The following is a 17,464-nucleotide window of genomic DNA, read 5'->3' on the forward strand; positions in this document are numbered from 1 at the left end:
TTTTTATTTGTATAAATTTTTGATATGTCGATCGAATCGATTTGACTGAAAATTGGTGGGCAGGTAGCTTAGAACCAGGAATAGGACATAGGATAATTTTTACCCCGTTTTCTTTTTTTTTTATTCTGCGCGGACGGAGTTGCGGGAAAAAGTCTATATATATAAAAGAAAGTTGTGTTAGTTACACCATTTATAACTCAAGAACGGCTGAATCGATTTGACTGAAAATTGGTGGGCAGGTAGCGTAGAACCAGAAATAGGACATAGGATCATTTTTACCCCGTTTTCTTTTTTTTTTTATTCTGCGCGGACGGAGTCGCGGGAAAAAGCTAGTCTATATATCTATATATATAAAAGAAAGTCGTGTTAGTTACACCATTTATAACTCAAGAACGGCTGAATCGATTTAGCTGAAAATTGGTGGGCAGGTAGCTTAGAACCAGGAAACGGACATAGGATAATTTTTACCCCGTTTTCTATTTTTTATTCCGCGCGGACGGAGTCGCGGGTAAAAGCTAGTAAATTAATAAAATTTAAAATGTCCGTATACTAATGCATACAGTACAGAAATAATTGTGTCAAAGTATTTATTTTTCTTTGTTAACGTAACATTATTGCGTACACATCTTCAAGGACTTTGTTTAGATCACTGGCATAATATAAATAACGGTCATCTGATTTTCTAATCTTGGACTACTTGTGCAACTGACATTAAATTTATACGCTATACCCGGTCAAATGATAGTTGATGTATTTTACGATAAGGATGTTATGGATTGATAGATTTGTGCTGATATAAATTTGTTTTTAGCAATACGTATTAAATTTATAACTACAACTTATTTGGAATGCATCGATTGGGATGATATGATGTAATTTTTTTTTTCGGAAGTAGTTTTAGATGGTTTTCCTTCATTTGTATCCACGATATCCAAAACCTTTTCTTTAGGTTTATTGAAACCCGTTAAAGTTTTAAATAGAGCATAATACAATGACATTGTAGATAGCATACGAGTTATATTGTTGTTGATTAACTTACCAATCATTTATCGATCTGTGTTGTAACCAATATAATAATTTATACGCAAATCATGAATGAATATTATGCACCGTTCGTTCAATCCGGTCTATTTGAAGTGTTTCCGAGCAACAAATTATATGCTAATACATTGAATTCCCGCGCGAGAGTTAATTGTGGAGATTTTTTTGGCTATTTCCCTTGGCGATGCTCCAATTACGTTTAATATATTGATTATATTTTGTCATCAGATGTGGACGGAAGAACTGTTCAGTCTCGCGTACAATCTGAACCAGCTCAACAACCCAACCATCAAGTTTCTAGAGAAGCTGCACACGAAGATAATACTTAAGGCGGACAAGTCGGGGAAAATACTCGTCAAGAAGTAAGTCTTTTATATTTATTACAATTATTTGTAGTTAAACAGGAATAGGAACTAAAGTGACGATAGATGGGAGAAGGTATTGGATAAGTGAGGTTACAACACGAATTATTTACGAATCCAAATAATTATATTATATTAAGAATTCGATAATCAATGAACAAATAGAAGAAAAGCAATAAGTTTTTGCAGAAGAACCATGTTATCAATATTGAAAACCTGGTACACAACAATGTAGTGCAACGTAACCTGTTCGTGGAAATACCCAAAATAACAGGGGCATGGAATATTCTGACGTTCGTCAGAACTAACCAAACAAAGTTATACCTTGCAACTTTTAGTAAGCCGCAACTGAGTAACATTACGTTTAAAGAAAACTTTCTTGCGCGTTTCGGAATATTAAAATCAAAGTTCTTTAACGCATATTTGAATTTTTATTATATAACTTGTTAGTTTTTAATCCTTGCAGAAGCACAAGTTACGATCCACGATCATTATAAAATTTTATAGAATGTTTACTGATATTTTATATTAAAAGAGGGCAAGTTGTTTTGCAATAAAACGGGTGTTTCAGAAGCATTCTCTTCATTTAAAACAAAAGAAGGTTTAACAAGGAAAATTAGTAGGTAGGGGTAGGAAAGGCTCGCGGCGGAACATTAGGTACTCGTCAGAGTTCGTTGAGATAAAACTTTGTATTACGCCCGTACTCTGTAAATTTACAATAACGTTCATCGGACGGATACTGGTAATTGTATACTAAATCATTATTGCAAATTTAACAGATGCTTCACAGAATGGTATGGAAACGTCAAACAGTTTTAATTGTTAAGCGGAATTGGGTGCGCTGTATTCATTACAGAAAGCGCTTTTCCGGCCTTTCAATGAGATTGAAGTTTACTTTGTGATTATGGTCACCAAATGTAAATGTTTAAAGGCAGGACAAATATTAAATTTGTATTCAAAAGGGCCCCTTACATAAAATATTAACCTTTTGTGGGATTCTAGAGTTAATGGTCAGCCTTTGTTTAACATAAATTGCGTCCGTTCATGCTCGTACACTGTTATCAGATAAGAAAATATTTATTAGTTTAAAACACGTAATATTTCTAGAAAACACGCAATTTTTGTGTTCTTTGTTTTACATAGTTATTTATACTATGATACTATAGCCGCAGGTCTATAGAAGCACTCCTCTATACGTTAAATTTTGTCACAACTACTGACATCTTTACATACTTCTTAACGACATACATACGAGTCTCCTAATTTTATCCGTATTGCAACACAGTTGATTTTAGAAATTATAGTTATCACTCATATTTATTAATGGTATTCACATTTACCGGAATGAGAAAAGTAATAATTACACGGTTTATTATTTAACTAGTTGTCGCCCGTGACTCCGTCCGCGCAAAATTTAAAAAAAAAAGTAGCCTATGTATTCTTCCAGACTATGGCTAAGACCTTCTGGAGATACCTTCAAACAAACATCCAACCATTCATCTAAACATTCGCATTTATAATATTAGTAAGATTATTTCCCTAAATTGTTAAAAACATGGCGACCCTACACGGAGGGGAATCATATCAGGGGCTCAACATCGGCAGTTTCGAATTAGATGTAATTTAGTGGAGCGAGCCGGGAATATGAATTTTCAATTGCAATCCTAATCGAACGTTCGTCGTGTGTGAATTTATAAACGTTGTCAGACTCCCTTGACGATGATGGTCGTTTATAAGCCATTAATGTTTGAATCCATTAGCGGTGTCGATAAAGTGCATGGTAATTAGATTTGTTATTATGCCTTGATACGGATTATATAACATGTTTTGTAATTTATTTCTGCCTTTATTATTTTGTTATATCATTAAATTTGATTGATTTTGGGTCTATTACACAATCAAAGAAAGATGTCCTTTTAGAATACTAGTGTATTTTACCATTGTTGTACGAATCTAAAATTGACATTGCTTTATAAATTATCTTGTCCTGCATTTATAAAAGTATACGCTTTGTATGTTTTATTGTTTGTGTTTGTCAGATGAATTAAAAGATAACGTTTCATTAAGTGGAAACTTATTTATGCTGGCATTATAATTATCAACTTAACAAACGGAGCGACTTAGCTTAGTGCAATTTAAAACTGCTCCATCCTGTCTCGTTCATTGTTATCCGCGTAGATTTAATATATTAAATCGATACTAAGGGTTTAATTTAGCGGTCTTTTAGCGACTTTGGGTGCGGCAGTAAGCTATGTATATCGCGCGTGTTTGCTCAAGGACATTTAAACTCGGGAGGTTCGATGCGTTCATCGTTCGTCTTATGTTTGCCTGACATTACAATCGTTCACGGTGTTTACACAATATGCTCGTTTTGTCTATGACATGACCACCTATTACCAAATAGTTGTTCTATGATATATTATTAAATTATTTTTAATTTATTGTACATATTACAACAACGTCCTTAGTGGTCGATGTAAGAAAGTGATTTTGTTAATTATACAAAAATCGTATAGGGTTTTAGGTCTCGTATAGCTTTCTTCACTAGCTTCTTATATTTCAGTAAACTTTCGTCAAACATAGCATTGCATACTTAGTCATAATATAAATATAATATAGATATATACCTTCATCTTTTAGACGGGGATTAATAGAAATGATGGAGATTTCATTAAACCGTCTGAGAGCGAATTCTCTGAGAACGCTGTCTTGAGCCGTTGTTTAGGCCTCTACCACACTGTTGCGATAGCGAACACAACTAGAGCGAAGCGCACTATGAAAGCGATGAAAAAAACAAAACATAGTTTGCTCCATATTTCGGTATTCGATAGCTGCTAAATATTTAGCTGAAAATAACAAAATAAATGTAAGCGCTCCGCTTCACGTTTGCTTTTGCTGCAGTGTGTTAGACGCCTTAACGCAATCTGTTTCACCTGCTCGCGAGTCGGGAGCTAATCCGCTCGGCTGGCCGTAGACCTGTCACCGTCTCAACACAAATAAACAATTAATCCTTGTCTCTTTTATACATTTTAAAGCTCATAATTTATCTGTATTTATGTAATCGGAGTAGGTAATTTACAGGTTTAGGTTCGAAGTGAATGTATTGTATTAAATAACTCGACTATCGACTGACAAATCTGTATATATGTTATATGTTATAAGCTTTAAATAAATTATTTATCAATTAGTCAAAAGTTCGCCTCGAATTGTTGATCTAGTATTAAGTATTAGGTACTAAGCTGACTGTTATTGTGTTGTAATGAAATATTGTGTGTTATTAACTTTTATACCATCATAACAATACTACTGAGATGCTTTTAAGCGGGCTGTAAAAATAGTAGTAATGTTTATCGTTATATCCATCCAATCATTGGAGCTATTAAGTGAATGAATGGAGACGCGATATGATGGAATACGAGACAATATATCATTATTATTATAATTGCCGTTTACTTTTTTATGAATGAATTTAATTTATCGTTTCAATGCCAAAATAAATATCAAATCCAAAAGGCAAAACAAATATTCGGCAAAAATAAAACAATTTATCAAATGGTTCTGTCATTCTGTCAATATGAGTAGGGTCTTTTGTTGCTTGCTTCTATCCAATCTACGTACCCTTAATTGCTTGCGTTCAATAAAATGCTTGGGGTCGTTCACGTATGAATGAATGCGGCTAAGGGCTTTTATTGTTTATTTTTATTGCCCATATCTTGTGGTAAACAAAAGGCGTGCTTTCTATTTATGATTTTGGGCAACTATTTTCTTTACTCTCAACATCATTTCTCTGTATGGAATGGCAAAAAAAGCTTATAATTAAAATCTATTTTTCTTGCAGTATCGTGCGGCAGTTTGCACAAAACAAAGAAGACAAAAAACGAGTAGAGAAGGCACTTAGTGAGTCAGGTCTACCGACAGGTAAAAACGACACCATCAGTCAGTCCAAGTTCCAGTTCGAAGACTTCTTCGCCTTTTACAAAAGTCTAACGCAGCGCACAGAAGTTTTGAAGATATTTAATAGTCTGTGAGTACCTAAACTTACAGTGATACGTACAATGTTTACATTCAGAGTCAATCCGCTAGAAAATTAAGTAATTCGAAATTCAGAATTTATTTTAAACAGATTTTATATGGAACAAAGTGAATTAACAATGTGCTGAAAATAATCTCAAAATTTTATACTCTTTGTCACCGATTTCTCCGATGAAGAGATAAATATAAGACCGTTTTCCTGTTTTCCCTTTGTTTGTTTTGTTAAACGATTCCCGAACTTCAGTTACTCATCGGGCATGTGACACGAAACCGAAATAACGCTGTCGAAAATTCATATTTATTGTTTCTTTCATTCGCGACGGATGTGTTTCGCATCGGGAACTGTTCCGGCGCGCGAATGACGTCACTGATCACTGTTCGCATTCTCACTTTAGACATTTCGCGAAATCCTCTGACAAAGGATTGATGAAAAATATACCTTTTCACTACGTATGTGTTCGCATACTCTTTGTTTTAGGACTTGGTCCAAGTAAAGTTTAAAAAATCTATAATAACACAATTTTAAATATGTAAAATCTTTAGAATTAAATTTATTATTATCATCATCCCAGAAAGAAAAACATCTTGCTCTTACTTTTTACGAACATGTTCTTATATCAGAATATTTCGTACGTCCTAAATGCAAATTTTCATTTTTTTTTAAATTTCTTTACCATCAAATCATATATGGATCAAATGGATATTTGAAGAAATACTTTTCTGTTACTATACGAAGCTATTTAAAATTCTTACGCTTGTATGTTTAAGATCGTGACGCCCTTTAAAGCGAAACGCGCTGTTTACACACTAGTACTTGACGTCAGAAATAGACACAGTGCTAGAAACATAGATAGTAACAGCTAATAAGAAAAGCTTCATTTTGAAAATGAATGCAAATTTTGTTTGGATTAATTAATGTTCAGGAAATTGGACATCATTTCCATCCATAACTGTTAGTTATTTCTCACGATATACAATTCTTTTTTAAATTCTTGTACAAAATTTGTTGGTCTCTGTCTTATCTCTAACTGCCTGGTTCTATGTACCTTAAATTGTAACTGTGGGTGGGCTTAGTGTCGATTTAGTATGATAAATAGACGAAGGGTTTGCTTAAGCGAACATTAAACTGCAGTGGAGAGTACAATTTTACACAGATTTTGTATTTAAGTTTTGTATTTATATTACATATGACTTTAATAATATATAATAATAATTTTGTTTACTATTAGTACGGACAACAAGCCTCATTTATCCGCCAACCAGTTGGTGGACTTCCTAAACGACGTACAGCGTGACCCTCGCCTTAATGAGATCCTGCACCCCTACGCAGATATACAGCGTGCCAGAGACCTCATCCGAACCTATGAGTACAATAAGTATCACCAGCAAAGATCGCAGCTCACATTCGATGGTTTTCTTAGGTGAGTATGAATTAGTTTAATGTCTATGTTATGTGGACCTTCAACATGGATCTTCACAAGCATCGGCATCTTACTGTTATTTAATATCATTTGATGCAAAAAAGCAACACTAGAAACTTCTACAATGAATTCTGACAGACATCGTCATATTTATCCCGCTCTATGTATTGTTTTCGTCTTCCTAAATCAATGTATTGTACGTCACTTCCTTCTTCATCATGTTATTACATAATCCATCCAATCTTCTTTCTCTTTCTCTATTTCATATTCTGATAGTCAAATTGAGATATTCAGACTCTTAGATGAATTAGTCTCAATATACCCATTAGTGAATAGACTACGTCAATAGTGAATTTATACGTCAATGAATTGTTTACTTAGCTAAAGGAATTTACTTCCGAGCTTCCGATTGTATTTATAGACGCTTTAAAATACGTTCAACTCTCTAAATTTACATTTGAACAATGTATGTTTGGGCGGTTTGATCTAAACACATTTGTTAACATGCTACTTCTGTCGTATTTATTGAATTTATATTGAAGTGTGTTTCAAAAATTTTTTGCAATTGACATGTGGTATTTTATTTATATTTAATTCTTATAAAAAAATGTTCACCAAAATCTATAACTGTACTGTCTAAATCTATTTTGTTTTAAAAAAAAAAAAACAAATTGACTTAAACTTGAGATTCCCGAGAATTCGGTCCTTATTTTTTTATAATTGGTTAAAGTTGGTATATTGGTAAAAGTTCGTTAATTGGTAAAAGTTGATTTAAAACGTTAACGTTACTAAGTAACTGTGGAAATAATTGTGGAAATTGGGAGATATTTGGTCGTTATATGACCGTATATGCCTTACGCGTTGCAGGCAATGTTTGAACGGTCCTCAATTAATTTGGGAATTATTAACTCCAGCCGGACTGCAACGTACCTTATTTTATTGACGGTGAATGGCAACAGGGAACCGATCGACCATTTGCACACATCGACTCGATGTGTTGTGGATTTAATTGATTTCACATTGAATTTATGAAATGCATGAAGTATCTACAAAGTATTCGATTTGATGTTTTATCTAATTTTTAATATTTAAAAAGAGATTTACGAGAAACGTCAGTGGTAAACATTTCAGCATTATATCGTTAAGTGTATGCAGTTTAATTCGATGTCTGTTCTTCTCTAAAATTTCATAAGGAACAATAACAAATAACTTGAATACTTCCACCAGGTTTCTAATGTCGGAGGACAATCCTATCGTAGCGCCGAATAAAATGGATCTATGCGACGACATGGATCAGCCTCTCGCGCATTACTTCATCAACAGTTCGCACAACACCTATCTCACTGGTCATCAGATCACCGGCAAGTCCAGCGTAGAGATATACCGACAGAGTTTGCTCGCTGGTTGCAGGTGAGTGCCTTTAACAATTTCACTGCCGACTCGTCCACTGTTCACTTGATATGTTTAACATACTTATCTTTCGATTTTATTTTATTAGGAAAAAATCGGAACACTAAAAGTGTTAAAGCGATACGCAGGGATTAATAAGGAAATAAAAAATAGTCTTAACGTTTTACTTTAATGGATACTTAATGCTTCTTTCGAACATAGATACATCACTAGATATTTTTCTTAATTTCGTAATTTTTGGTAAAAATGTGGTTCCAGTTCGTAGATTCAACTTTATTTATTACAATACAAATTTATTTCAAGTAGGAAATAGAAATTCGATCTATGGCATCGACTACAATCCAATTACAATGTCAAATGTGGTTAACATTTACAAGAACTGTTCAATTACGAATAACTTTGTGGCTTTTAAAGTTCAAGGCTCGTTTCAAAGTTTCGACCCCTCCAAATATAGAAGTAATTTAAGACACATTACACGTGAAATTACCTTAATAACTGAAACAAAGGGTTATTAACTATTCAAATTCGAGTATAATTGTACTTTGGAAGTTTAGACAGTTGTAATTAACACTGAAAAACTTTACAAAAACATTTTGGTCGTTGATGAATACATTCTATTGATACTGTAGACTATTCTACAATATGTGAATACCCAAACCTATTTTGAATAGATGTTAGAATAAACCCATTCCTAATCCTTTAGCATACGTTGTCTACCCACGTATCCATTTTAGATTGCATTTAAATTGCTACTGAGTGAACGGAGACGGGTTTAAATATCCTCAACGTCTAAATCTCTGAGGTACAGTCGTCATGCTTTGTGAAGATTTGGAGCGCACCAGCTGTCTACAATGTGTCGACTGAGATAGTATTTTAAAGCAAACTTATTTGTAAATAAATTAAAACACACTTTTAATAGCAAACATATATTTCAACCAACTTGCTCCCATAGATATTTTATTAATGTTACTTTGTCTATAGTTATTTTGTTTTATCACTTCTTTAATTTAAAATATGTTTTTGATAGTGTCAACTATTTAATGCTGTGTCAGATTAGTTTATAAATTACTGCATTTTGTTCAAATAAGCGTTATGTTTGGTGAAATTACTAGTTTTACACTTTTATCTACGTCTAGTAACTTATATGAAACCCTTAAAAAACTCCATGTAGCCTGTTTGCTACAATTAATGGCAAAAGAGAAAAATCTAAAGATTCCAAGCAAAAGCAAGCAAAGATATTTATGTTTTATCGTTGCTTTCTTAGGGTCCATTCACACAGACCGGGGCGGAGAGCAGAACAGATTTTTTATCGCAAAAGAAATTGAGCTTTATGTTATTGAAACAAGTTTTAATTTTACTTTTCACGTCCTTTTTTATTCTTGCTCTCGATAAAGATGATGTGCCATGTAACATTAAACCTTGTTTCAATTTTATAAAGTACGGTTTTATTTGTCTATGTGAACGGACCCTTACTGTACATTTCAATTGTTGAAGTAATTAAAAGTTTACGTTATCTCTCTCGGTCTCTTTGGAAACGACAGAGACAATGATATGTTTTAATACAAAACTGCTGTTGAATTTCACGGTTAATGTCATTAATTTATTCATTATCTCTGTGAAGTAATTAACAAGAGGCTTATAAAGGTAAATGTATTCTTTTTGGTTGGTGCGCAAACAACGCAATTTGTCGCTGCTAATGCGAGCAATTCCTTTTATTGTATCATTTGAATTCGTTAGCGAAAACTTGGCAAAGCTTTATCTTTGCTTTTCTTCATTTGTATATTTAATCTTTAATCCCAACGTATTCTTTGTTGTCTGAAATATTCGTGAATCGTATCTTTGTGAGATTATAAACGAATTTATCTTCACAATGAATCTTTTATAACTTTAATTAATTTTGTTTTATTTCATAATTATTTTTGTTAATGTAATTTAAACAGCTTTGTATAACTCTTTCAAGATTAAGTTATTAAAATCATGATTTCATATAATAATATGAAGAGTTTTTATGGGATAAAATATTGGAGTTATGTTTTCGATTCAACTTTTAATAGATTTGCTATTGTTGATTATATTATGGAAATCTTTCGAAGGACTTGATATATTTTTAGTTTTATTTAGAAATACTTTCAAAAGTGTTATAACGTGTACGATATTTTATATTAATTTTAGTTAAATGCTTATAAATTCAGATTATTATGCTGTTGTACTTCTATGATAGAGTGCTTATCTTTTGTTCAATTTACACCCTTAGAGTTAATTTAAGTTTTCCTTCGTATATTTCTTGACGTAATCGCATGACGTAACATATACAGAGTTGAGCTAAGTTAAAAGTTTTATTAACACTTCTCTTGTTTGCAACTTGTTTTCCTATGCTGGTTAAACTTATTCTTTTCTTGTATGAGAAGTTCTCGTTAGAGGAAGCTATGACATGGAAAAACTATTATATCGATCTATAGAAAAAGATGGTCCCAACGTAAATTGATTGTTTTTGATGCTAGTTTTACGGGACAGAACTTTAAAAATTATTATGCCGCATACAAAAGCAGCAACGATAGAAAACTGAAGTCTGAAACTATTATTTTTTTTACGATTATTAACGTAGGAGGCATCGGTATATCATTTATATTTTGTCAACAGGTGTGTGGAACTAGATTTCTGGAACGGACGTACGGATGAGCCGATCATAGTTCACGGGTATACTTTTGTACCGGAGATCAGCGCAAGGGAGGTACTAGAAGCTATAGCTGAGAGCGCTTTCAAGACGTCCGACTACCCCGTTATATTGAGCTTCGAGAACCACTGTAATCCTCGTCAGCAAGCTAAGATAGCTAATTATTGTCGAGACATCTTTGGTGATATGCTGCTCGATAGACCGCTCGATTCACATCAGCTGGAACCAGGTTAGTTATCTTCTAGAATTACGAACTTAATATCGTCTTATTGCGCTTAAATCTTAAACCGTAAATTACACCTCACAAGACTAATTTCTATAAAGTTTTATGTTTGAAGAACTTAGAGCTTTAAAGTTTGTTTTGGTAGGAGCGTGGTTGTAAAAATACGTATCTAACCCACAAGGGTAGGTAGAGATTATGCATCTCCGTTCACCGCGGTCGTGGCACACCTAAAACGGTTCTTCCACATTCATAAATCAACGTAACGTTATAAAAATCGCATTTCGTATTTTAATGTTAGATGAGCCAAGTCGCTTCTGTTCCAAAATGCGTAACTTTATTATTGTCGAAAAAATTGTTCGATTTATTTTCAATGCAAGTAAAACACCGTGCGCGTGTTTGTTGGTACAACAGGGCCTCGGGTTTATCGCTATCCGGCGGATTGTTAAAGCCGACATCATCGCCGCCTCGCAATATTTGCCGTGGTTTTATTGACATTCCCACTGTCGCATAAACCTCGTGATGTATAAAGCGATTCCCGTTTTATAACCGACGTACATTTTTATTCGCACTTGAATAATTACTGCGTACAATATAGTACTCTCATGTGGAAACGTTTAATTGTACTAGTTTGGAAGTTTCTAAAATGTTTCAACAGCATCTATTGTTTTTAATGTACGAGTAACGTTCACACAATTTAAAATAAACATCTTCGTCTAGTCTAGCCAGTGTAACATCTGCTTGTAAATAATATGATGTAATGAAACAAACATATCAAAATGTTATTAACCTGTATGTATCTATGTAAATTTGCTCTTGTTTCCTTCAATTTGCTTATATGTTATCCTCACAAATTTTACTCGGATATTTTTTATTATCCTCGTTTCTCATTCCATTATCATGTACACTAAACTATAAAGTGACATTGTCTGTAGTTTAAAATTTCGTCATGTCAATAATGATTAATAAGTATGTAAATGGAAGTATGTAAAGAATATAATAGAAATACAATATGTAATTGAATTTACAAAGCGTCCGAAATGTGGAGAATATTCAATATGAAATCAGTTTTACGTTCTATATCCGGGAACATCCTGGGTACCGCTACACGAGGCACGACCGGATATTGCTTGCTGGATTATTATTCATTGGATATATTACAATAATACTGCTTGTTTGCTCAGAATAAATTGCGCGAACTGACTTAGCTCCGCGATTTTTATGTTAATAAGGGTCACTTGGATGGGTCTTGGATAGAGGCAACATTGAAAAACTTGTGTATTAAAGTTTAAGAATTAAAAAAGGCTTATTTAAATGTGAATTATGTTATAACAGATCCTTTAAATTTTTTAAAGGACTATAAAATCTTTACATAAATAGCAAGATAAATAACGAATTTGGTGTGATATCGTAGATGTTATTACGAATTGTGTATTTTTATCAGGAGGGGAGCTGCCTCCCCCATCGCTATTGAAGCACAAGATAATAATAAAGAACAAGAAGAAGCACCACCACCACCACAAGAAGGAAGGCTCCGTGGGCTCCGAGGACGTGGAGGCGCGCGATCCCGCCCAGCCGCAGGGCAACGGGGAGATCGCGCACGGACCTGTACGTTGTTTACATAGTTTCTCGTGTGAAGTCACAGATGAGATAGCAAGTTATTTAAGGCAGTAAAATTTTAATTGTGGAGCAAAGGGTTAATGATTGTAATAAACGGGACCTCATATGTATTGTTTCACGTCTGTATTGAGACAATTGTTTGACCAATAACATAAATATTATTTTAATTGAAATGACAAATTCGATGACTAGGTGATTTTTGTTGACTTTATTTGAATAGCTGGCCCGACAAGGTTCCAAGGAGTCCTCAGAGTCGTCGGAGTCGGAGTCGTCGTCTGGCGAGGAGGAGGCGGAGACGGAGGCGTGCGGGGAGGGCGCGGGCGCGGGCGAGGGGGCGGGGCCGGGCGCGCCGGGGGCGGAGCCCGAGACGCACGCCGCCGCAGAGATCTCCGCGCTCGTCAACTACGTGCAGCCCGTGCACTTCAGCTCCTTCGAGAACGCTGAAAGTTAGTATGCACTGGTAAATCGAACATTTTTTTTGTTTATTTACAAATTCTTATATTAATTAAGAAGGAAAGAGAAGAATTTTATGTAAACCTTCATTTTATTGCTTGCAATATACAGTTAATTGAAAATGTCTAGTTTAGTTCATTGTTTGCACTTTGATCTCTGCAATTATCTTTGGTTTTTTAGTCGTTTTGTAGCTGTAATATGTTGTAATTATCTGTGATAAGTATGAAATCGATATGATCGTAGAGAAAAACCGTTTCTACGAGATGTCGTCGTTCGATGAGAAGCAGGCGACGACGCTGCTGAAGGAGCGGCCGATAGAGTTCGTGAACTACAACAAGCACCAGTTGTCGCGCGTGTACCCGGCCGGCACACGATTTGACTCATCTAACTTTATGCCACAGGTACTTCAACAACAACACTCATAGACTAGGATTGGAAATCTTAATCCACTATCCATGAGTTCCTCATTTAAATCATATTGTTAACTCTATTTTGTCAAAAGTAATGATAGGGATGACGATATGTTTTATACTGTGATTTTGATCTCAGAAACCCTCGGTTAGTGAGAGACTCGACAGGGCGAGTCATTGCTTTGTTGGTGGATTTCCAACGCTCAATATTTCTTTGTCGATGCTACTTATGTCAAAGTCGTGAAATATTTAATATGAACCTGGTAAAGATTAACATTTATTCAAATTACATTTTAGCCATGAAGCGTGTAAAGTACTTTCTCCACCGAAGTTACATTAACAGTACGGTATATTTGTCAGGTGTTCTGGAACGCGGGGTGTCAGCTGGTGGCACTCAACTACCAGACGCTGGACCTCGCCATGCAGCTCAATCTTGGCACCTTCGAGTACAACCGTCGCTGCGGGTACCTCCTCAAGCCTGAGTTTATGCGACGGAAGGTAACATAATGAATTTATAATGCGGTTTTAATAGATACAAGGAGAGAGAGAGAGTGAGAGGAAAAAGAGTGGGAAGAGATTTAACATATCTTAATTTCAAATTGCCATTGGTTACATTTAATGTCATAATTTCACTTTAAAGCAACCCTAGTTGGTCTTAAATATATTTGTCTCAGTTTAATGACTGATAGAACGGCTCAAACATCAATCTGTTGCAATAACTACGGAGAAAAAGAGACCTTATCACACAGTAATAAAGGTCATAATCGCAGGACCGTCGTTTGGACCCGTTCGCGGAGAGCACAGTGGACGGTATCATCGCTGGCTCGCTCTCTGTGACAGTGGTGTCAGGTCAGCTGCTGACAGACAAGCGCTGCGGCACTTATGTAGAGGCCGACATGTTCGGTCTGCCTGCGGATACAGTACGCAAGAAGTTCCGCACACGAGTCGCTCCCAATAACGGCATCAATCCTGTCTACGGAGATGAGCCTTTTGTCTTCAAGAAGGTTAGTCTTATTATCAACTAGCGGATGCTTCCGACTTAGAAAAATAGTCTATGACATGCTCGCCTTCATCAGCTACCTTCCCGTCAAAGTCCCGTCAAAATCGGTTCAGTCGTTCCGGAGATTAACCGGAACAAACGCAACCTTGACAGACATGAATGACTAGAATTTTATTAAATTGTATAGATTGATGATGACATCTGAATTATTGTTATATAATAAGTGCAAAAAATTTTTTTTTATTTTTTATTAGTAAAATATGTTTCTTAAAATCGGTCTAAGTTCAATCATTAATTTTTTTTTTTATTAATTTCTTGCTCGTTTTTAAATTTTCACGAAGTTTTAATTTTCATATAACTACCAATAAAATGAATTATATTTTTTTTTAAGTTTTTTAGTTGTGGATTTTAATTAGTAATTTCTTATTCCGACTAGTAAATTAGTGGCAAAGTGTTAGGCGCCACATCGCACTACACGTTGAGTGGTTAATTAAGTTGAACGTCGGTTAGCTGCTAACTGCACGTCAAATGCCCACTTCAGGGCTGTCCCAAACATTCACTGATTAACTTTATAGTAAAGCCGTAATCTAGTCGTCTTACGAAAATTTTTATTAAATAGTATTTCATGGTTATAATGAACGAATGTTTTTTTTATTATAAGCAAATGAAAGTGGTAATCTGAATTCGCCGAAATGGCGAAACGACCACTACTCATAGACATTCGAAATTGCAGTTGCATTACCTACCTTTTATCGTTACAGGAGAAGACTCAGGGAAAGAGAATATTTCTTTTTCCTATGCTCCTCCATGAAATCCGAAGTGGATTTGATGGTGGAGGGGATGCATAGGCATAGGGATGCAAAGAAGACTAAAATTAGACCTTATATTAGGTCTAATGTACTTTTTCTTTCTTAAGAATTAAAAGCTACTTTTTTATACTTAATTCCGCATTGACAAAGTCGTTATATTTACAGTATATGTTATAGGTTACGTTAAAAAACTTGTCGACAACCCTAGTGTTTGCTCATTTCCGTAACATTTGCACACAAGGCGAAGGAAAGCGTCACATAAAAACCGCTTGCGGGCCGTAAAAATACGAGCCCAGATAAATTTGTGTCGTTTTGCGTTAGGAGATTAAAACGCGCGTAACGGCCTCAATTTATGACCCATCTCGATGACTCTGTTAATTTGAACGCATCAAACATTTTCGAGAACGTATAATATAATAATACGTTCCAATAATGTCAACTAATGATAAAAATCTTGATTTAATAATGAATAACAAATCATTTCAATGGATTATTGATTCGTTTCCAATTAACGGTGCTGTTTTTAACCGACTTTAAAAAGGAAGAAGTTCTCAATTCGTCTGTTGTTTATTGTAACTCCTGATTAACCGATTTTCGTAATTATTTTTTTTATTAAAACTTTCGTAATGTGAACAAGTTAGTATGCTCATTAAAAAGTACTAAAATTATAAAATTGTCTACGTGATTCGGGATAAGGTAGAATACTTTTTTTTTCAAACCAGTGTCTAGCAAATATGGATATCGAAAATAACATCTTATGTTTAGGTGGCCACGAATAAATGCGAATTACATAAGGAACAAAATAATTACAGTTCTATCTTATCTCAATTACTTTCGTTATTTCTTTGGGGACAGTTTTGTATCGGTTCATCCCCTGAAAGTTTGTTATTGATAAAGTTTTCCGCGATACGTTAACGCCTTGCCGAGATAAACGCCGAAATAAGGCAATAATATTTAATTATACTCCGCGTTACAACTTCATTAGCCGGCTTTTACTTGTATCCATGACCACATTACATTTTATCTCAGTCTTTCTCTTTTGTATTAACCGAAAGTTGTTTGGGTATTTAATTAATACTTAGGGAACTTTTATTTGCAAATTTACTTTTTCGCTTAATTCTGGAATTATTTCACGTATAGTAAAATTTTCAGTCAGGTTTTTCAGAGTTTAGTCACGTTGTTACGATTAAATATACTACGTTTTTTGTAGCAAATTCTTGATAGTAATTACGCCTCGAACGATTGGATTGTTCATAACTCAATTTAAAGACCAAAAATCAGAGTTTAGTGTTTAAGGTTGGTGAATAAGAGCTCTTGTATTACTGAGTAGAACACTTTGTAACTTGAGGTGGTGTTGCCCGAGCTGGCCATGCTGCGTATAGCGGCGCACGAGGAGAGCGGGCGGCTGCTGGGCCACCGCGTGCTGCCCGTGCTGGGTCTGCGCCCCGGCTACAGGCACGTCAACCTCCGCACTGAGCTCGGCCTGCCGCTGCCGGCCAGTCTGCTGCTGCTCGTCGTTGTCAAGGTTACAGCCGGAGATGCATCATTTTTTGATTTGTATATGACACTTAATTAAGAGTTTTTTTTGTGTGTATAAACAGGACTATGTACCGGACCGGCTGTCGGAGCTGGCGGAGGCGCTGGCCAATCCCATCAAGTACCAGAGCGAGCTGGACAAGCGCGAGCACCAGCTGGCCGTGCTCACTGACGACACGGACGCCCCGCCCTCCCCCAACAACGCCCCCAACCCCACCTCCAGCCCCGCCCCCAACAATGCCCCCAGCACCGCCCTCCCGCCCCACGACGACGGCCGGCGGCTCAGCTCCATGGCGAGTATATACCACTATTGTCCCCTACTTCTTAATACATGTACCTCTGAACTAAATGCTTGTGTGAACTAATAAAACACATGTACTCACACTCTGTAGGTAATGAAAATAAATAGATTAGAAATGTTTTTATATTGTGTTAATTTTTATAAGAATTAAAGTGAATTGAATTCACTTTAAGTA

The 17,464-nt window shown here is 35.2% G+C and overlaps 1 protein-coding gene across 1 annotated transcript in view; it reads left to right on the plus strand.

Moving 5' to 3' along the window:
• Window positions 1–17,464, plus strand: part of LOC106711573 (1-phosphatidylinositol 4,5-bisphosphate phosphodiesterase classes I and II) — a 49,833-nt gene that overhangs the window by 28,837 nt on the left and 3,532 nt on the right. Inside the window, exons 4-15 of the mRNA XM_045678527.1 lie at window positions 1,270–1,403; window positions 5,242–5,427; window positions 6,665–6,856; window positions 8,084–8,266; window positions 10,907–11,169; window positions 12,605–12,768; window positions 13,001–13,226; window positions 13,477–13,634; window positions 14,004–14,141; window positions 14,414–14,647; window positions 16,801–16,977; window positions 17,054–17,281. Coding sequence (XP_045534483.1) covers window positions 1,270–1,403; window positions 5,242–5,427; window positions 6,665–6,856; window positions 8,084–8,266; window positions 10,907–11,169; window positions 12,605–12,768; window positions 13,001–13,226; window positions 13,477–13,634; window positions 14,004–14,141; window positions 14,414–14,647; window positions 16,801–16,977; window positions 17,054–17,281 — 2,283 coding nt within the window. The remainder of the gene's footprint in view (window positions 1–1,269; window positions 1,404–5,241; window positions 5,428–6,664; window positions 6,857–8,083; window positions 8,267–10,906; window positions 11,170–12,604; window positions 12,769–13,000; window positions 13,227–13,476; window positions 13,635–14,003; window positions 14,142–14,413; window positions 14,648–16,800; window positions 16,978–17,053; window positions 17,282–17,464) is intronic.

This window comes from Papilio machaon, chromosome 7, assembly GCF_912999745.1.
Source record: "Papilio machaon chromosome 7, ilPapMach1.1, whole genome shotgun sequence".
NCBI lineage: Eukaryota > Metazoa > Arthropoda > Insecta > Lepidoptera > Papilionidae > Papilio > Papilio machaon.